The 22031-nt window shown below is 46.5% G+C and overlaps 1 protein-coding gene across 3 annotated transcripts; it reads left to right on the top strand.

The window, feature by feature from the left end:
* Nucleotides 1–64: 64 nt before the first annotated feature.
* Nucleotides 65–21850, top strand: cep85 (centrosomal protein 85). Of its 3 annotated transcripts, XM_062538502.1 has the most exons (14): nt 65–184; nt 1311–1377; nt 1564–1695; nt 6635–7362; nt 7804–7937; nt 9791–9908; nt 11477–11662; nt 12662–12814; nt 14971–15125; nt 15357–15474; nt 15971–16021; nt 16314–16421; nt 17435–17690; nt 20137–21850. In XM_062538502.1, the coding sequence occupies exons 2-14, from the start codon at nt 1338–1340 to the stop codon at nt 20298–20300; spliced, it is 2343 nt and encodes a 780-aa protein (XP_062394486.1). In that variant the 5' UTR covers nt 65–184; nt 1311–1337; the 3' UTR covers nt 20301–21850. The 3 variants fall into 3 exon arrangements, with proteins under 3 accessions (XP_062394486.1, XP_062394488.1, XP_062394487.1); XM_062538504.1 differs by lacking the exons at nt 65–184; nt 1311–1377; nt 1564–1695 and adding an exon at nt 1850–1917; XM_062538503.1 differs by lacking the exons at nt 65–184; nt 1311–1377; nt 1564–1695 and adding an exon at nt 4772–5090.
* The last annotated feature ends 181 nt before the right edge of the window (nt 21851–22031 follow it).

The raw sequence follows: 22031 nt of genomic DNA, 5'->3' as shown, positions 1-22031 counted from the left end.
CGCGCCAATTCAACGCTGCTGAAAAAGCGATACTGAAGTGGGGCGGAGATTGCGTCCATTCGTCAGCTGGCTCAACGGCTTGAGTGTTTACGAGTTCCTTTATAGCAACCTTAACACTAAGTTGTATGCCTAGCGATGCGTTTGTTTTAGTTTATTTTAATCACGGCCCTTGCGCAAGGTTAAGGTATGTATGTTATGATCAGTAACGTTAGCGTTAATTTAACCATATGGAGTGAAGTTATTCTTTTGTATCAAGCCCCCTATCCTAACTAACAGAAAGTTGTTAACGTTAACCAAGATAACAAAGCTAACACAAGGCTACTGTGGATAGTGAGTGAAATAATCAGATTGCGCCTTACAGAAAGTTATTAATGAAACGTATTGTCTTAACGGGTAAACATATAGCTAATTAAAAAATCCACTGCCTGGGAGAACGTTATCATAACTTGCCTGTGTATTGTAACCCTATGATTGTAACCAACATCAGCTAAGGCTAGCAACCGTGGCAATTCTGCCATGCATCAATTTTGGTAACGTTAGCTATCCCTTTACTTAGCATAAGTTGGCTCACTTGTTACTTTATGTAGTATGTTTTAGCTAAATAACGTTAAGTTCACAGTCTCTGTTGGAACATTTACAGTGTAATGTTTTCTCATAAAGGTAGTAGGAGAAGTTTATTAACTCGAACTGTTGCATGTTATCCAAGTTAACATTAACCTTACGGTAATGTTTACACATTACAAATAGCTTGTTGCAATTACTAGATGTAGGCCTAATCATTGGTTTGTTGTTGTTGATAGCATAAGGCTAACTTGCAACGAAGTTCGGCAGCTACTACTGTCAACTGTCTGTCCTGGTATAACAAATAACAGGTTGTTAGCCGTTAGCTGTTTGCTAGTTTTTACAACTTGTGTAACTGCACGAGATTCGCATGTTCGCTTGTCCTAAAACATAACCGTGCAAACTGACGTGCTGAAATGAAGTTGAGCTAACATTATTATACTCTGGGCATTGTTCTTCTGTGAGTCTTGGTCAGGTAGCAATGGCATTGAACTTAACTGATGAAAGTACAGGACAATGGTTTCATCTCGACCGTTATATTTGCTATGATGATAAATTGCCTTATATTCGTAGCACAATTCATAACGCAAACATGTGTATCCTAGTTGTGTTCAACTTATGTGTCTTAAAACCTATGCATTCTCACTTAAGATAGTATTAATCTTTTATGAGATTCTCTAGGTTGTCTCTAGTGCTATCTGAATAGTACACTACTAACATTGTCAGCAATGTGTTATTGTTTCTGTCAGGACATTTGCAAACTCAAGACTTGTGCTATGACAACCTCACAGAGGCACCAAGACCCCAAAGTATCCGGTATGTATCCATGCCTGTGTATTACTGAAAAAATGTCCACAGTAGCCAAAACTTTTAGCGACTTTTCAGAAAGGTGAACCATGTCATTATGACATTGACGCCCCCTCTCCCTGTGTTCTGTGTGCTCTCTCTCTCTCTCTCTCTCTCTCTCTCTCATACACACATACATACACACATTCTCTGCAGTGGGGTACAAAGATATGGAGTGGCAGACGCCAGCTGTGTCTGAGAAGTTCCAGAGACGCTTTGGCTGGCGCCCCAGTACAGCGGACAGTGGGGACACGGGGTTTGGTGCCACCCCCTCGGACAACTCTGAAGGTGAGAAACCCTCTGGTACATCACCTCCCGTACAGCACAGACCCTCTCACTGTTGTTCACACGTGATGGTTACATAACTGGCCTGTAACCTGTGCAGAGCTGAGGGACATTTAATAAACACTGGTGAAGAAGACCCCTCGCAGGATCAGATTATGTTGGCTCCTTTTAGAGGACCACTATCATATCATCACTGCGGTTAGGGAAGTAATGGAACTGCCTACCGTAAGTCAATTTGACAGTAGTAAATATTCAAATATCTGATTACTACATTGATAACAGAACTTTTGGAAATGTTGACTGTAGAATCTCTGTCAGCTCTGAACATTGATTTATTGAATATCCTGGACCGCTGGTGCATTTTTATTCTAGTAAACCACTTTAAATTGAAATGATTCCCTGTTTTCCTGGGTTAGATGTGTGCAGTGTGATTCAGTAACACCCTTCCACCCTACCCTCCTTACTTGTGGTGGATGGCAGGTTATTGGCAGGTCATCACTACATTGCCTCCCAACATGCATTTAAAGTTCTTTATGGCCCTTACCCTGGTTGCATTTCTGATATTCTAGTGCCCTACAGTCTTACACACACATTACGGTGTGCAGGCAAAGCTTTATTAACCATTCCTGAGTCCTGCCTTGCAGCTAAAGGTGGACAGGTATTTTTCTATGTTAGCCCCAAAGCTCTGGAATGCACTGCCTGAGCAAATATGGTTAGCTGATTCTCTGACATCTTTTAAATCTCTCCTTAAAACTCCTACCGTAAAGCTTTTAAAGAGTACATTTACGTTTTAAGTTTTGTTGTTGTTTTTTTGCCTCGTGTAGTATTTCATTATTGCTGTTTTTTTCTTATTAACTTCCTACTTCCTTAATTCTTGTCATTTCTGATACGGCCTTATTTGTATTGTTTTTAGACATTTCATTTTTGTTCTGTTAATTATTTTATACATGTCAAGCACTTTGTTACTATGTTTAGGAAAATAGCTCTATTATTATTATTATTATTATTATTATTATTATTATTATTAGTGTCACTGATTCCCATAGCTCTGATCCTCATTCATCGTCGTGTTTCTGTGATCTGCTTGTATTGCTGTGTCTGTTTCATATCGGGGTATATTTATAGATTTGCTTGGCGGTGATCCTGGTGTTCCTATGAGATTTTCTCTAATGGGGATTGAGCCGTAGGCCAGCAGGGTCCCCAACTTGTGTTTCATCTCCACTGAGTTGCTTTGTTGGGATGAGGAAAATTGGAAAGCCAACTGGAAAATTAGAACCCTTGCCCCCTCCCAATCTACCCCCATGTCCCCCCACACCCTGTGTAACATATAATGCGGACAGATTAGCTGTACCATTGGACTGAAGTTCGGGTGGCGCAGGGAATTGAGATGTGGATGTCTGTGCTTTAGACTCTGAAGGCTGGTGGTGTGTTACACTACACCGTTAGTGTCTCCCAGTGTTGGGGCTGGGAGTGTTAGGCCTATGGTATTAAGTTTTGTATGGTTAGTTAGTGCTGGACAGATTACTCTTTCATTCTGTTTGGCTGTGCTCTCAATAGGATAAAACCACTGGAAGAAGAACTGCATAATGACATAGAAAACATTAAGAAAAATGCCTACATATACTATTTTTCCGCGTGTGTATACACACTGGGCTTGGCAACAAAAACAAGAAGTATATGTCGGGTCAAATGAGTCTCTGGCCTCTTGCTAACATTGTCTACCCATTCAGTTATCAGCTTAGGATCAGGCAGGCAATCAGCATTAGCCAAGACTAATTTATTAAGATACGGTTTGTGGTCCTGGGGTGACGATGACCGCTCGACATGCTTGTCTATTAGCTGCGCCCTTTTCCTGACCCCATGCTACGTGCACACCCAACCTACACTCTGGATGTTTGCAAACATTGAAGAGGTCTATAGAGCCATCCAAAAATATCTGTATGTGCTTTGTGGGATTGAATTCCTTATATCATGAGAAGTCTATGATGCATCCTGCCAGAATGCACATCTGCCACAAAAAAAAAAAGCGTTGAGAGTTGATGATGGAGGTGAGTTAGTGAGTGAGTGGGTGGCTGGAGATTGCATACTTATCAGCCTGTTTTGCTCAAACTGATCTGAGCTCCTGTGCAGACTTCAACTCCAGGGGTGTGGTACCTCAGGCAAGCCTGAGCCTGACCTCAAGCTGTGTGTCTGCTCTCCCTAGGAACACATCTGGTGTGAAAATTCACGGCAAGGGCTCTCATGAGGTGCCGCCATATCAAGGAGAAAATGTATACATTACATGCAGTCATATCGGTTGGTTTTATGTTTTTAAAAGCCTAAATCTGGAGGTTGGAGGTTACCTCACACTGTTCCTCCCACTTTCACTGTGTAGGTAGGTAGGTAGATGGTGAATAAGAAAAGAAAGAAATACAAACTAAAAAAATAAGCAATAATAATAAATAGACAATAATATATTTTACTCAAAAGGCTAACTAGGATGAGATAAGCAAAAGATGTATTCCTTGAGTGCAAATTCCATCCAGTTGAAAAGCAACTCCAGGGAAGAACTGACAGTGCAGTGGTTTGTAATTTGTCAGTGATTTGTTCACTGAACAAATTGTTCCAAGTTGTCCATGTCACATTCACTGGGCAAATTGTGAAGCTATCTTCTGCTGGCCACTTTGGAGTTAGCAACAATCATACCAATAGCTTTTTTTCCCTCCTGCTTGACCGTATTACATCCAGTTGACTGATCTCTGCTTGTAGCCTAGCAGTTTCAGCCCAGGGGCTGCTGTAAGCTCAACTTGGGGCCTGTCCAGGCTGTTGTATAAACTTCAGTGCAGTTTATTTAATTGAAGAGACTGCTCTCAGCAGAGAGAGAGAGAGAGAGAGAGAGAGAGAGAGAGAGAGCGAGTGTGTTTGTGTGGTTGGTGTGTGTGTGTGTGTGTGTGTGTGTGGGGGGGGGGGGGTGCTTAAATAAGAGGCAGATGCAGATCACCCCGTAATTTGAGAAGGGAGCTATAAATATCCCTAACCTTTCTGTGTACGTCTCCTCGTGTATTAGTGCATATGAGAGAGTCTTTATGTGAGTGTTTTGTTGTGTTGCTGTTCCCGACGTTCCCGCATGTAGTGCCTACAGACCTGGCTGGCTGGCAGATTAATGTGGCAGGCAGAGCCTCTCTGTGTGTTGAGTGGTAGTTTGCTTTGCAGGACGATGTACCCTCAGGCACTGGGTGTTGCCTCTCTGTGTCTACCTGAGCCTTGCCATTCCTCCATTCCTTTCTCCCCCTTTCACTTGGCTGGCTAGAAATGCACCAGAAAGGACTCTTTGCCGGTTTGCTCTGTCGCCCAGATCTTGCCCCCTGAAAATGCCTCCGGCATTGGGGGGTTTTGCCCTGTGTGCCAGTGAATGCCAGGTGAGTGACGTGTGGGATTGCTTAACTGCTTCGTTTTTTTTCTGACGCTTAAAATGGGAGGCTTCAGTGCCTGTTTGTGGACGTCGATTGGTTTTGCTATATGAAAGGTGATTTTCTTTGGCAAGTTCCTAGTATTAATAGTAATAATTAGCAATAGCCTGCCTTTGAATGTTGTGCATTGGGTAGAGTGCAGCTGCATGTTTTGGGGGTAAGCTGGTTCTGAAAAGGACAGCTAGTAGTCATTTTGTTTGTCTACAAAGAAGCTTTGGTGTCATTTTTAAGTAGTGTGTGCATAGAGGAGTTGAATCCAGACTGATCCAGATCTGCGGGTGAAGTCAGTCAGTCTGCCCTGCAGCCGAGGTGCTATTTTCTTTCAAGCTTGGCGCAGCAAGCACAGCCCCAGAACACCAGCCACAGATACTTTGCATCACTACCTGAAAATAGAGAGGATGGGTTTCACTCGCACCGACCAAGAGTGTAAACAAGAGCTTTCTTACTTGTCTGCTTAAAGCAGATGCAGAAGTGACAGGCAAGTCAGAAACAGACTATTTAGACTTGTCTGAGTGTTTTTAGTTGGTTTTGTTTGGTTGTATTATAAAGCTTAAGCCTACTACTTGGTTGACCTCTCAAAGCTATTTGTCATGAATGTCACAGAAACATTCCACTATGTTGTGCATTGTGCTACATATTGAGCGTGTCTTTGGAGAGAAAGAAGTTCTTCTGTGTTCTTTTTTCTGTCAGTTTTGTTTATGGACTGCTGTATTTCTTTACACGTCTTGAACATGATGGTTGAACATTATTTTTGGCATTTCTCTTTCCAAAAGCTACTCACAGTAGAAATGTTTTCACCCCAATTGTGATGGGGGTTTAGGCTCAATAAGATCTTCAAACACAGCAAAAGGTTACTAACCCTAACCCTAACCCAGCTGATCAAATGAAACTCAAAAATTAGAATAGGACTTGAAAAAATGTTTTAGGCAATTAGATTAGGCAAGAAGAGTAACGATGACCAGCATAAAAATAGCCTAACCCTGAGTAAGAAGACGTTGATCATGCAGAGTAACACAGTAACACTTGTGAGGACAAGTCTAGAAACAAGTCATTTTAATTACCTTGCCTTTTTCTGTAATATTTCTGTAATATTTTCTTTCTGTAATATTTCCCGTTTGCCAGAGGGGAAGAACTAGAAGGATGTGAAGGCAGGCCCTGTGGTTGTATTTGTACCACTGAATAGGCTTCCTTCATGTTTCTCAGTCCCACTTCACTTTCGTCATCAGGCCATCAACGATCTGTCGCGTGTGTGTACTGTATATACTTGGACAAAGAAATCCCTGTTATCGTTATCGATAGCTATTGAACGTTAATGTTATGTGGAAGTAGAATTTAAAATGGCACGGCAAACATTTTCCTGGATTCTGTCTGATGTGACTCGGAATTGACCTAGTAATGCAAAGATTTTAATTCTGAAGGAATAAGCGCGTATTGGAACGTATCTACCATTCCTCATCTCTCTCTCTCTCTCTGTCTCTCTCTCTCTCGTGCAGATCTGTGCAGTTCCAGCAGCAGCTCTTCCTTCCAGCCCATCCGCAGTCAGATCCCCATCCCCACCGCCCATGTCATGCCCTCCACGGCCGGCGCCCCGGCCTCCAAGCCGCAGCCTCGCTCCCTGCCCAAGGAGGAGCCGCAGGTCTCCTCGTCCTCCGCCTCCCGCAACTCCAGCTCCACGTCCAGCTCCTCGCTCTCCAAGTCGGCCTCGTCCCCCAACCTGGACGCTCAGGGCGCGGCGGCGGCGGCGGGGCTGGACGGCGGGGCTGGGGCCGGCGGGCCCAGGCCTGACTGCCTGAGCCGCTACCGCAGCCTGGTCAACGGCCTGGACCACTCGCTCTTCCCCGGCGGCGAGCACACGCGGCTGGACGAGCCGCAGCACTTCGACATGCCCAACATGGAGCCCACCCTCAACCAGTCCATGCTGATGGGAGGTCTCGGGGGCGCGGACATGCTGCGGCCGCCGCTCACCGGCTTCAGGGACGGAGACATGTACCGGCCAGCCCTAGAGCAGAGCTACAGGGTTCTCCCTGAGGCCCAGTCTGGACTGGCTAGCGGGTCGGCGGTGGACCCGTACGGGATGAGGGGGCCCGGCATGGGCGTCGGGCACCCGCTGGGTCTACAGATGGGCAGCAAGGCGTACGAGCCGCTGCTGCAGGAGCGCTGTGCGGAGCTCAACAACTGGCAGCAGCTGGAGAACCTCCGTCTTCAGGTGGAACAGATGCAGGTGAGGGTTTGATACAGTACATGGAGCTTTGCTTTACAGGTTAAAACGACAACTCACTAGTGGTGGAGCAGAGCCTGCTGCCTCTTAACACACACACACACACACACACACAGACAGACACACTTTCTCACATTACTTTTTTAATCAGTTCAGCAAAAATCTAATTTGCTCATTTGGAAAACAAGAAAGGGCACGATCTTGGGGTCTGGTCCTGAATCCTGTGGAGGTTTTTAGGGGGATTTTTGGGAGGTAGAATTAAAATCGAATATATGTATGCATGCATATGCTTCTACTGTATGTAGTATGTAGTGTATTGGATGGCATTGATTTAGTAAATATTTTGTAACACCTGACCCAAATATTGATTTTATAAAGGAGTGTTAATTCTCTCTCTCTGTCTTTCTTGTGTGTGTGTGTGTGTGTGTGTGTGTGTGTGTGTAGCTGTATACCACAGGAGGCTGTCAGTACCCCCCTCTGTACCCGTCAGCTGCATTGCACTCGGATGGCAACAAGTGGGAAGCCTTAATCAAGACCAACGAAAACCTGCTGAAGGAGAAGGAGATGCTCATCGAAAGGTTTGTAATCAATTCAGTTTAATGCTATTTTATTGTGCATAGTGCCTTAAAGCGACTCTAGAGCACTTTTCCTCTGTCGCACGGCCAATATTTGTTTATCCAGCAAATGACGGATGTCCAGACACAAGGTAGACTTTGTTACATGATTTTCTGAGTGTATGATGTATCGACATCGAAGCAAGTCAAATTTGTAGTGTCTTAGGTCTCATTCCATCGTACTACAGAACCGCTACCCAATCTGGTAAACTGACATAGTGAGTTTATATCTGATAGAGGGCTGTGAAGTGAATGCAGAAGTGCCGTTTACCCTGTTACGAGTTTGGAAACATTATTTTAAGGTACAAAAAACTCTTTAGTGTTGCTTTAAAGAGGAATAATGCAGGATTGGCGATTTCATCTCTGGTTTCGGTTTCGTTTTTCGTTTTCGCTCGTTTTATGCTTGCATATTTCTCTGCAGAGCTTCCCCGACAGCTTTAGCGTGTATATTTATACATATATAGGCTATATATAAATATATAAATTGCAAGCGTGGTTCTTCTTGTTCCTTTCGCGTCTCTGACTTCCAGATGTAAACAGCAAACGATCGTTTATCAGAAAGTTGCAAGGTTGTAATTAGCGGATAGGGACACTAGGGGCGGGAGGAAATGTGACTGTTTTCGATCAAACTGGTCAGTCAAGCAAAACAACGATTTCTAAGCGATTTTATGACTATGAAAAAGTTGCATAGGGTCTCTTTAACTGTAGACAAGTGCCTCTGAACCCCCTAGCTCCTCAATGCATGCAGGGGCGACAGTGGCTCGGACAGATTGCCCTGTTCACAGGGGAGGGTAGGTAATCTGCTTGTGAGTGGCCCTGGAGTGATTTGTAGTGTGGTGGTAGTGTAGTGGTTAAGGAACTGGACTAATGTGCAGTAGCTTGAAAATTGTCTGTTCAACTCCACGCTTCCATTGTGTATTCCCTTGCAGTATAGTTGGCGCATGCAAGTCACTTTGGACAAAAAGTGTCCGCTAAATGAAATGTAATGTAATGTAATGTGTTGGGTTACCATGGTGAAGGGGAAGCGAGGCAGGACAAGAAAATGTTTTTGCTGCTTAGTGATCTCTCAGGCACACCATTACTTTGAACTTTGACCCTGGAGTGTCATGGCAACTGCTATTTAAACCCCAGCAGCAGTCAGCAGTGTGCATACAACGTGTTGTATGAGAGCTACAGTAGGCTTTGCACACAACTTTTCCAACGCTCTGATGTTGAGTGCAGCTATCAACGACTCCTAGCCAAATGCTGCACCATCATGATCACAACTTGGCTATTTATATTGTGAGGGATGGCTCACAGTGGAACAGCAAAACATCGTCATGCTGACTGTTTATCTTAGGAGTAGAAGATCACTCTGGTGTTGCAAAGTGTTGCAAACCACAGTGTGTTAACCACAGTTAGGGTGTGACACGTATGGTGTGTTGGGTGAACTCTTGGCATTTGTTTTAATGACACCTTTTTGTTGTGTGTGTGTGTGTATGTGAGAATCCTCCCATGTTGGTGATTTATTGGTAAACAGGATCTTTTTGCCGTTCAAATGTTTGGGGTCACTTAATTTCCATTCCACTCCCATCATAGACAGAACACCAGCTGAGATCAGTTGCTTTGTTTTTTTTAATCAGGGCAGCAGTTTTCAGATTATATTGTGCTTACATAATTGCAGACGGGTTCTCCAATGTTTTATCAGTGTGCGTGCGTGCGTGCGTGCGTGCGTGCGTGCGTGCGTGCGTGCGTGCGTGCGTCCCTGCGTCCCTGCGTCCCTGCGTCCCTGTATTTTGTGTGTTCCCTTACATTAACCGTGTATATTGTGCTTGCAGGCAGAAGCAGCAGGTGGCTCAGCTGGAGCAGCGGCTGAGGGACAGTGAGCTGCAGGTCCACAGTGCGCTGCTGGGACGAGGAGCGCCCTACCCCGACGTGTGTCTGCTCCGCCTGCAGGTCTCTACTCTCTCTACACACACACACACACAAACACACACACACACACACACACAGCACCTGCAGGTCTCCACTCTCTCTCTACACACACACACACACACACACAGCACCTGCAGGTCTCCACTCTCTCTCTACACACACACGGCACCTGCAAGCGTCGTCCACTCTCTACACACGCATACACACACACACACACACACACACACACACACACCCACACACACACACACAGAGCACCTGCAGATCTCCACTCTCTTTCTACACACACACGGCACCTGCAAGCGTCCACTCTCTACACGCGCACACACACACACACACACACAGCACCTGCAGGTCACCACTCTCTATACACACACTCACACGGCACCCGCTCAACACAGCCGCTTGCACCAACAACTATCACTATGACAATAGCGCCAACAAACGTTCTAGCTGATATGAATTGACTATGTCCTCACACAACATATAACGATAACGACATTAAGAACTATGTCTTTGGGAATCACTTTCAGAGTGCTTTTGAGGACGATATAAAGCTGACAGTGAATTTTAGCCGTCATGTTCATTAACAGGAGGAGAGACTTTCATCCTTATTGGTCAGTGTGGACACTTTAAAGGTCCCTAGTGTGACCCTTGTACTGCATACTCATACCTATTCTTGCACTCATGGGGTATACACTTCTCTGCTCACACACCAGCACAATACACACAGTACCTCCTCACACACACCTACACACCTATTTTTTCCGTACCGCGGTTGAAAAGCAAGAAAGTACCTGAGTGTGAGAGCATGGAGTGCAAAGTGTTAAAGTTAGAGTAGTATAAGCCTGTAAGCATGAGAGCACATATTGTGTTTGGAGTGTGTAGTAGGAGAGTGAGTATGTGTATAGAGTGCAGGACAGGTGTGTGAGCAAGTACGCAAGCACGTGGGTGTATTGTGCAGGTGTAAGTAGGTACTGTGTGTGTATTGTGCAGGTGTAAGTAGGTATTGTGTGTGTATTGTGCAGGTGTAAGTAGGTACTGTGTATATTGTGCAGGTGTGAGAACAGGTACGCACTCCATTCTCTCTCCTGCTCTCACACTCAGACCTGGTCCCACGGGTAATGTCTTCATAATACTCAGTGGAAATCCCTCCCACAGTATCACCCCATGGCTGTGTCTGGAGCTAGTGTGGTTATTCTTGCGGCTTTCTCATTTGGTGCATGATAGAGCTTAGGGGCAAAATATCAATGTATGAGTAGGCCCTCTGCATATGAGTGATTTCTGTGTGTGTGTGTGTGTGTATAGTATACTATACACACACACACACACACACACACACACACACACACACACACACACACACACACACACACACACACACACACACACACACACACACACACAGAGAGACATCACTCATATGCAGAGGGCCTACTCATGCATTGATTTTTTGATCCTGTGAGGGAAATTCAGTCTCTGCATTTAACCCAATTTAACCGAATTGGTGAACACACACAGCACACAGTGCTGAGGTGAATCACCCTCTAACCCCAAATGTGTGTGTGTGTGTGGGTTGTGTGGGTCAGGAGGCGCAGCGGGAAAACGCCTTCCTGCGAGCCCAGTTTGCCGAGCGCAGCGATGGCCTGGTCAAGGAGAAGGCGGAGGCGGAGCGGCACCTGGGTGCAGTGGAGGCCGAGACGCGACGCCTGACCGAGTCGCTCCGCGAGGGCACCGACAAGCACGCCGAGGAGCTGAAGAGGCAGGAGGAGAGGGTGAGCAGCAGGCATGCCTCTCCCCGTCACACCTCCCTTCCAGCACTCACACTCTCCCGTGCACTAACTCACACTCTTCTCGTGCACTCACACTCTCCCGTGCACTAACTCACACTCTTCTCGTGCACTCACACTCTTCTCGTGCACTCACACTCTCTTGTGCACTCACACTTTCTCTGTGGACTGTTCTGGTTGGTCGGTATGTTGTACCAGGCAGGAGGAGAGAGTGAGCAACAGACACTTTCTTGTGCACTCTGCAGAATGACCTCATGGTTACTGTGGTGGCAATGATGATTATTTTCCCCATCACGATCCTCCAGCCAACTTTAGACCAGCATGTTGGGCTTTTGAAAATAGATTCAATAACGTGTCTTACACAGTGCTCCCATGGGTCATGGAATTTCTGGAATATCATAGAATTTTGGAAGAGTTTATTTCAGACGTGGAAAGTCAAGGGAATTGTATCATTTTTGGGGCAAAGTCATAGAATATCAGAGACTTTTTTTTAATAGCAGTTTAAAATGTACTTTCCAAAGTACATTAATACAAATATTCCACGCAGTGTTGGTGTGTATCTGGTTAGCTTTGCTGCTTGCTTGAGTAGCCCAACTTTTTTTTAATCAATGCCCATTTATTCATCTCCTGTTCTGAAGTCATTGGTCGGTATATTGTACCATTCATTATATAGTCCATGGAAATTCAGGTTTTTTGTCAGGGAAACTCAGGGAAAAGTTTTACAATTTACTTAGAGTGGGATTATCTGTTTATTTTATTAATTGCTGCTGTAACACCACATGAATAACATTGTCTGTCTGTCTGTCTGTCTGTCTATCTATTTAATGTTTGACTGTATTGTCTGAGCCATTTATTCCTCAGGGCACATTGTCTCTCTCTCTGTCTCTCTGTTTTCATCTTGTATTGTTCAAGGCAAAGTATTGTCCACATTGTGCTTAGGGGCCTTTTTTAAAACTCTTGTTTGTTAACGTCGACGTGCTTTAGATCCGTAACCGGGACAAGCACATAAACAACCTGAAGAAGAAGTGCCAGAAGGAGGCGGAGCAGAGCCGCGAGCGGCAGCAGCGCATCGAGACGCTGGAGCGCTACCTGGCCGACCTGCCCACCATGGAGGACTACCAGGCCCAGAGCAAGCAGGTGAGGCGCACCGCACCGCACACACACTCCCCACTCTCTGGGGTGAAGGCACACACACACACTCCCCACTCTCTGGGGTGAAGGCACACACACACACACACACACTCCCCACTCTCTGGGGTGAAGGCACACACACACTCCCCACTCTCTGGGGTGAAGGCACACACACACTCCCCACTCTCTGGGGTGAAGGCACACACACACTCCCCACTCTCTGGGGTGAAGGCACACACACACACTCCCCACTCTCTGGGGTGAAGGCACACACACACACTCCCCACTCTCTGAAGTGAAGGCACGCACACACACTCCCCGCCCTATGGGGTTAAGGCACACACACATACTCCTCACTCTTTGGAGTGAAGGTACACACACACACACACACACACACACACACGCACACACACTCCCCACTCTCTGGGGTTGACATACACGCACACACACACACACATACTCCTCACTCTTTGGAGTGAAGGTACACACACACACACACACACACACACACGCACACACACTCCCCACTCTCTGGGGTTGACATACACGCACACACACACACACACACTCCCCACTCTCTGGGGTCAAGGCCAACACACACTCTGGAGCCTAATTTAAATAGTGGGCAATGTGCAAAGATATGGAGCAAACTCTTGTGCATGAAGCTAAAGTGCTGTATGTGGAAGTGCATGGCAATGACCTATCTTCCGCTGTGTATGTGTTTTGCACTTTGGATTGGTGTCACGTGGTATTTCATTAGATTAGCACCTTTTAAATTAGCACCTTTTTTAGACTTTCGTTGCTGGCACATACTTTGCATACTTTTGATTTGTGGCTAACTTTCCCTCTCTGTTGGGTGTTGTGGCCAACTGTGTGTCTCTGTGGTGCAAAGGTCTTTTGCAGTTTTGCCTTAGTTAGTGTTGGACTGAAATGTGCGATATCGGGGGGGTGGGGGTTGTGTTAGTTACAGGTACCTAGAGCGTGAAAGAAGCTGCTGGCTTTGACAGATCACTTCCTGTGGAAAGTTTTTCTCTGCATCTAGGTTGTCTGTCTCCATGGCATGGCCATGCGGTTAGCGGTGAAGTGTTATGAGTGTTCATAAGAAAACAAAAGTTAGCCACACCAAGATGCCTTTATCCTAGATTGTCCCGAAGATTGAAGTGAAGAGTGCACGTTTCTTATACCTCTTACTTCTTATGACCGCACGCTTGAAGAGATTTCGCCCCTGAAATGTATTGATGGCTCCTGTTATCTGGTGGTAAAAGGCTTGAGTAGGTGAGGAAGCCGCAGTCTGACCGTTAACAGATTCAGCGTTGGTGAGATTGTGAGGGGGATGCTCCAGTAACAAGGCCTGATTTGTTTGCTCTCTTGATGGCTGTGTCTGTGTGTGTGTGTGTGTGTAGAGACACACACCTATCAGCCTAAGCATAATTTCCTCGCGCTTCTCGGTTGAAATGTTGCCGCTCTGGCGTGGTAATCTCTGCAGCCATCTACCTGTGACGGCAGCGTGGCAGCTTAGCTAGGCGAGATTTTCATGTCTGTTTGTGGCAGCGTGAGAAACACAGAACACTTGTGTCATCTGCATAATTTCAGTTTCTTCCCTCTATTTCTGACTGGGCTGAGCCTACACCAGCATTGCAACTTGTATGTCCAGCACACCAAAACACGGGACCAAAACACGTCTACCTTTCACACAGCGAACTCCCCCTGAACCCGCTATTTCTTAAACGCTAATGTATCGTTTCTCTGTCTGAAAAGGGCTTGTGGTTCATTGCAGTTAGGTATGGTCATGTGAAGCTGTGTTTTGCTAAGACAGGAAAAATGACTAAAAGTTTTGCACAACACTGTACAGACTTCATTTAACCATGTGGACCATGTGTTTGAGTCAGACTCTTGTCTTTGTGGTGTGGTTAGTATACATTGAATGTGGTCGGTGCTAGTGGCGAAGAATTCATTATTATATTGGATGACTGTAAATCAATAGGATAGAAATGCTGTGAAGTTAAAAAGAACTACACCGGAACTTATTAGAGTGAAACTGAATTGAACCTAAACAGTAATGTATCTGAATTGAATTGTAAACAGTAATGTATCTGAATTGAATGTAAACAGTAATGTATCTGAATTGAATGTAAACGGTAATGTATCTTTTGAATTGTCAGCTGGAGGAGGCCGAGCGGAGGGCAGAGCAGCTGCAGGCCACGGTGGAGGAGCTGGAGGCTAGAGTTGCGGAGTCCCGCTCAGCCACGCGGGACCGAGACGCTCAGCTGGAGGAGCAGAGATGCAGGGAGCGCGAGCTGCTGAGCACAGTCACCAGGTAACACACACACACACACACACACACACACACACTCAAGCACTTCCTCTTTCATACATACAGGATGGTATACGCGACCAACAAGCATACAGGAAGAGACCCCGACACGCCTCAATCACCAACACTGTGTGTGTGTGTGTGTGTGTGTTTGTGTGTGTGTTCGTGTGTGTGCTTTATGTGTGTGTGTGTGTGTGTGTGTGTGTGTGTGTGTTTGTGTGTGTGTACGCACAGCCTGCAGGAGCGTGTGCAGGAGGGCCTGGAGGATGGAGCGCGGCTGCCGTCTCTGGACCTGGAGAAGCTGCGAACGGAGAACACGGCCCTGCGGGAGGAGCAGCACCGGCTGAAGAAGGTCCGGCGCTTACCCTGCTACACACCCTCCACTCCCCACTCAACCTCAGCTAGCCCAGTAGTGCTCATCCCCTTTCTGCCTTAGTTACATGTAGAAATGGAGGCGTGTTTGAATTTGCAAAGCGTGAATGTTTACGATGTTTTATGTTTGCTTAGAGTTTGCTGTGAATGTTTTCCAGCACATGCGAGGAGGTAGTCTGAGGAAGTAGATCTTTGTAAACATACACGGATGCGGGAGGAAGGGTTGTGTAGAAATTGAGCGATTTGAAATGTTTACACACACACTTTCCAATTGAACAGTTCCAACATTAAAGATGTTTGCCTCAAACGTCTCTGTTTGAAGAATTTGAATGTGCCTCAGGGCTGTAGATCATCCGGAGGAGTGCTGTGTGAGCATGCGGTGTGTGATGTGGTCTGGTTTATAGTGCTGCCCTTGAGACAGGGTCAGCTCAGTGTCCATCTTGGCTGAATGCTGTTTCCTTCTCTTGTGCTGGCAGGTCATTGAGAAGCAGTTGCGCATGATGGAGCAGCTGGGAACACAAATTCGGGTGCGTTTCTCAAACACTCTCGTGGTTAAAGGCGTGCCGATAGACCTCGCAGAGACTGACCTGTGTGTGTGTGTGTGTGTGTGTGTGTGTGTGTGTGTGTGTGTGTGTGTGTGTGTGTGTGTGTGTGTGTGTGTGTGTGTGTGTGTGTGTGTGTGTGTGTGTGTGTGTGTGTGTGTGTGTGTGTGTGTGTGTGTGTGTGTGTGTGTGTGTGTGTGTGTGTGTGTGTGTGTGTGTGTGTGTGTGTGTGTGTGTGTGTGTGTGTGTGTGTGTGTGTGTGTGTGTGTGTGTGTAGACGCTGGAGGATCAGGTGTCTCTGGAGGAGAGCAGTAGCCAGGCTCTGAGGGAGGAGCTGATGGGGAAGGAGCAGGGTCTGCTCCAGCTGCGCACCGCCATGAAGGAGGTGAGCTACACTCACACACACACACATACACACACTCACTCACACGAAGGAGTTGAGCTGTATGCACACACACACACATGAAGTTGAGCTGTACGCAGACACGCAAACACACACACACACACACGCGACTGCATTCACAAATGCATGCATACATACAGTATATTGAGATGTGCTGTGCACACAAACACACGTCATCTGTGTTTTTTTGTTTGTTTGTTTGTTTGTTTGTTTTGAAAAAAATATGCTCATAGGCAAACTTCACTTCTCATTTTACATGGGAAAGGCCTATTTTAAAACCACTGATGGCGTGCGTAGTTCCTTCTTTTGCGCAGCTGGCAGTCAAACCCAGCTCACACTGTGTCCTGGCTTGCTTTTTACAGCTGATAACCCTGTTTCAGTGGTGGGTTTTGCATGAAATTGCAAAGGATGTGTTAATTATTTTGTGCTTATTCATCAGACTAGTTGGTTGACTATTTGCACACAGACCCATCATTTATATTTGTATCTTTTAACACAACCAAAGTAGGTTAACCACCAACCGTTGGTGCTGCTGTGTATGAAAAAAAAACTGTTTCAAAGTGGTGTACACCAACCCTATAAGTTCAGTTATGTTCAAATGTACTTTTTTGTCCTTTTTCTTGCTGTTGTCTTGTCTCATACGTACCAGAAACACTACATCAGCATTAGTGTAGTGACATTTTATAGGAGTCAGGGCCTGTATTCACAAAGCATTTTATTTTACCAATAAGAGTCCCAAATCACACTAAAATTTGCTACGGTCCCGAAAACAGTCCTGCGTCTGTGTCCTGCAACTGTGTCTGTGTCCTGTGTCTGTCCTGCATCTTGTGTCCCACACACGTAGCGTGTGATGACGTGAGGGAGGGCTATATGTTGCTGTTCATAACTCCATAAGGATACACATTAGGCTCCATTACCCAAAAGCGTGTGTGCACATATGGACTTCCCTATTCTCCCCTGTCCTCTCTAACCACGCTCCTCCTACCTCGGTGCAGCTGTCCTCCCAGAACCAGGACCTGTTGGATCAGAACCTGACCCTGCAGGAGCACCTGGAGGAGGCGGACCGGGCCGGGTTTGGCTCGGGCGTGGGCCACGGCCGGGGGCCCCCGCAGGCGGCGAGCGCGCGCCTGACGCAGCGTCTGCACGGCGAGATGGCGGCGTGCCTGGGCGACCTGCGCTCCCTCTGCAGCGTCCTCACCCAGCGCACACAGGGACAGGACCCCAACCTCTCCATGCTGCTCGGCATCGGCTGTAAGAGCCCAATCCTCCATCTCTCTCTCTCTCTATCTATCTCTCTCTCTCTCCATGCTGCTCGGCATCGGCTGTAAGAGCCCAATCCTCCATCTCTCTATCTATCTCTCTCTCGCTCTCTCTCTCTCTCTCTCTCTCCATGCTGCTCGGCATCGGCTGTAAGAGCCCAATCCTCCATCTCTCTATCTCTCTATCTATCTCTCTCTCTCTCGCGCTCTCTCTCTCTCTCTCTCTCTCCATGCTGCTCAGCATCGGCTGTAAGAGCCCAATCCTCTCTCATAACCTCTCTATCTATCTATCTGTCTGTCTGTCTGTCTGTCTCTATATCTATCTATCTATCTATCTATCTCTCTCTATATCTATCTCTGTCTCTCTCTCTCTCTCTCTCTCTCTCTATCTATCTGTCTCTCTATCTGTATATCTAACTCTAGCAGCCCAGTCTTCCCTCTGTCACACTCACACTCACGCTCACACTGTCTGGCGCTCACACTTGGTCAACGCTTGGTCTCTTATTGTCTCGCTCACGTCGTCACATTTCACATTTCTATTCTCGTATGGTCTAAGTTCCACAGTCCTGTGTAACTGTTGCTATGTCAGACCTGTAGACTGGGTAAACATTAAAACTAGTAGTAATTCTGATTCTTTCAAATCAACAAGTCAACAACCACGGGTATACAGCCACCAGCTCCGCACACCTCACCTACTGGAGCTACATATGACCATCGGCTTGTCCTGTTGTCCCAATGACACACATTCTCTCTCACATACTCAGTGGGGTTAACCCCCTCTCACTCATGCTCCATCCTTCTCACACATGCTGTCTGTGTGTTTCTCCCTCTTTCTCTCTCTCTTCTCTTTTTGGCTCTCTATCTGTTTCATGGTCTCTCTTACATGCGTTCTCTCTCGCTCGCTCGCTCGCATGTGGTTCACTATGCTTTGGTATTTGTAGTCGGTGTAATCTGTGTGTGTGTGTTTATATATAGCATTATGTCTGCCTGTGTGTATGTACTGTAGTATTTTTATTTATATATTTATATGTGACTAGATTGTGTGTGTGTGTGTGTTTTTATATAGCATTGTGTGTGTGTGTGTATGCACACTATAGTATGTGTAACTGGAGTGTGTGTGTGTGTGCGTGCATATGTGTGTTTATATAGCATTGTGTGTGTGTGTGTGTGTGTTTATATAGCATTATGTGTGTGTGTGTGTGTTTATATAGCATTATTCCACTGCTCGGTGTCCTGTGTTCTATAAGGTGTGCATTAACTTTAGATACACGCACGTTGCACGGCTATGAAGTAGTTCCAATTTGTTGGCCGTATCACACTTGAACATTAAGTTAAAAATGCACTGTCATGATACAAGCTGTAAAATACAGACGTTCATATCATAGTAACATTAAGCATATGACGGAGGTGGCTTTTAGCTAGTTGGGTGGCAGTAGGCTAAGAAAAATAGCAATCTTTCAGAGTTAACGTTCATCAGAATCCTGGGATATGCCAACTTGACAACGGGAGATTTAGAACTAACGACTGGCTTTTGGCCATACCAACCATCCATTTAGAACTAGTAACCGCAGTTTGAGAAATTAGTTGAAATGTGTCTGGGGAAAAGTAGTTCTACAAACAATACAGTTCTAGCGATTAAAACATTTAAATTAGCACCGGAAACGAACACAACGCAAGTGGCAACAGTGGAATAAGCGGGATAATGGACTTAATAGACAATGGACACTTTGGATGGATAATGGACACTTTTCTAGAAGGAAGGTCCCTCCGCTTCGCGTTTGGCTCTTTTACCGTTTGTATAACCGAACGGCGTGTCGTCCATTATCCCTTACTTATGTTTGACTGTGTGTGTGTATATATACTACAGTATGTAGATGTGTAACTGGATGGTGTGTGTGTGTGTCCTCAACTCGGCCACCACTAGCTGACCCCTGTAAGGTGTGTGTGTGTGTGTGGGTGTGAGGACTGGCTGAGGTGTGTGTGTGTGTGTACATGTGTAACTGGATGGTGTGTGTGTGTGTGTTTTAGCGCCGCCGCCGCTGCCTGACCCCTGTGAGGACTGGCTGAGGTTTGTGTGTGTGTGTGTGTATACATGTGTAACTGGATGGTGTGTGTGTGTGTGTGTTTTAGCGCCGCCGCCGCTGCCTGACCCCTGTGAGGACTGGCTGAGCTGTGTGTGTGTGTGTGTGTGTGTACATGTGTAACTGGATGGTGTGTGTGTGTGTTTTAGCGCCGCCGCCGCTGCCCGACCCCTGTGAGGACTGGCTGAGCTGTGTGTGTGTGTGTGTGTGTGTGTGTGTGTGTGTACATGTGTAACTGGATGGTGTGTGTGTGTTTTAGCGCCGCCGCCGCTGCCCGACCCCTGTGAGGACTGGCTGAGCTGTGTGTGTGTGTGTGTGTGTACATGTGTAACTGGATGGTGTGTGTGTGTGTTTTAGCGCCGCCGCCGCTGCCTGACCCCTGTGAGGACTGGCTGAGCTCGGAGGTGCTGCAGAGGAAGCTGGCCGAGGCCCAGCAGCTGCGGCGCGACGTGGAGCAGCTCCGGACCACCATCTCTGATCGCTACGCGCAGGACATGGGCGAGAACTGCATCACCCAGTGAGCTGCCGCTCAGGGGCACTCCCCGAACCACGCACACACACACTCACACACACACACACACACACACACACGAGAGCAAGAACAAGAGCAAGAACAACCACCACCACAACAACAACCACAACCCTGCCAGACTCCTGCCTCCAGACTCTACACACAGGATGTTGAAGAGAGCTGGTACACCCAGTGAGATGCGCACACACACACACACACACACACACACACACACACACACACACACACACACACACACACACCTGAACACTAAACCCAAGCATCTTTATGTCTAGCCCTTTCTCTGTGTCCTCTGGGCAGCATATGAACAACAAGTGTCACAGTGGTGGGCTGCAGTCCTCACCACATGCCACAGTCATCACCACATGCCACTCAGACAAGGACCGTGTAACGTGCACACACACACACACACACACACACACACACACACACACACAGGCATGCACAGAGTAATCACCTAAGCTATGCTCAGCGCCTCTGCACAAATCCCAGGACCCGGGCAGCCATTGCATCACCTCCGCAGACTTTTGAGCTCCAACTGACACCATGTGGCACGAGCGCGCTTCTTCCGAGGAGAGGACCGGGGTACCGTGTGTTCACGGTGCTTTACCGTCAGAAGACTCCCAGTATTGCCAGAACACTAATAGCGTGCTTTTTTTTTTTTTTTTTTTTTTCCTTTTCTTTTTTGTATATGTGTGGAGTACTTTAGATTCTCTACTTACGTTGCTGTCCTGTTCTTTGTGGTGTCATCATCAACACTATATTTATTTTAAGATGGGTCTTCCTCTTTGAGGGAAAAAACATATCTTTAGATGCGGTTGACAATCAACTGAAATTGTGTGTCTCTTGCTGAACCACGGCAGTGCAAGTGTCCCTTAAGCTGGCGATGCGCGGGGCAACGTCTTGAGTAATGATGCTGGGCAGCCACATAACCAGTTCCATTGATTCTGATTGGATGAATTGATGATTTGCCTACAGATGATTTTAAAGTTCTCCAGATAAATGAAATTGTTGCCAAATATAAATGGGGACATTGGGAACGTTGCCCAGCAACATTGCTCAAGAAGTTGCCCCATGCATCATCAGCCTTAGTCACTGTTGTTTCAAAATGTATTATTTAGCTTTGGACTCAGGAAGAGAGCGAGATGGTTTAGGAGACTTTCATTGGATCGTTCTTAAACCATGACTCTTGTCTAGGGAGTGGTGTTTTGTCAGGCCATCAGGGACCCTGCCCTCTTTCTCCCTCGCTCGTTCTTTTCTTTCTTTCTTTCTTTCTGTCTGTCTGTCTTTCATCCATCGATGCCTAACCAGCACAGCCTATTGGTTGCATGGCCATCTCAACAGACACAATGGTCTTGCTCAGAACAGTGCCTTCCTCTGACTAAAGTGTCCTCATTTTCAACATGATCGCCCACAGACTGATGTGCGACCCTCCGTAGCAAAAGTGATGACTGAAACAATCATGTCCACCAAGGTTTTATTTGCACAGCATTTCAGATGCTCCTGTTGGAATAGACTGGCCTCTCTGTTGACTCTAGGGGTGGGGCGGGGAGGTGGGGGGTGGGTGGGGGTGGCGGGGAGGGGGGGACATTACACGCCAGCTAACAAACCTTCACATTCCAGTCACACAGATGTACTGAATGTGTTCTTTGACATGACCTTGTTGTGTTGTGTTGTGTTGTTGCTGTATTAGGGTAGTATTCGTAGACTTGTGCGCTGT

Source organism: Sardina pilchardus, chromosome 6 (genome assembly GCF_963854185.1).
Source record: "Sardina pilchardus chromosome 6, fSarPil1.1, whole genome shotgun sequence".
Lineage (NCBI taxonomy): Eukaryota > Metazoa > Chordata > Actinopteri > Clupeiformes > Clupeidae > Sardina > Sardina pilchardus.
This window is presented reverse-complemented; position numbering and strand designations above follow the sequence as displayed.

Coding starts and splice junctions, on each gene's coding strand:
- cep85 (XM_062538502.1), top strand. CDS start 1,338: ATGACAACCTCACAGAGGCACCAAGACCCCAAAGTATCCG. Junction 16,022..16,313: donor AGCTGGGAACACAAATTCGG/GTGCGTTTCTCA, acceptor GTGTGTGTGTAG/ACGCTGGAGGATCAGGTGTC. Junction 17,691..20,136: donor CATGCTGCTCGGCATCGGCT/GTAAGAGCCCAA, acceptor TGTGTGTTTTAG/CGCCGCCGCCGCTGCCTGAC.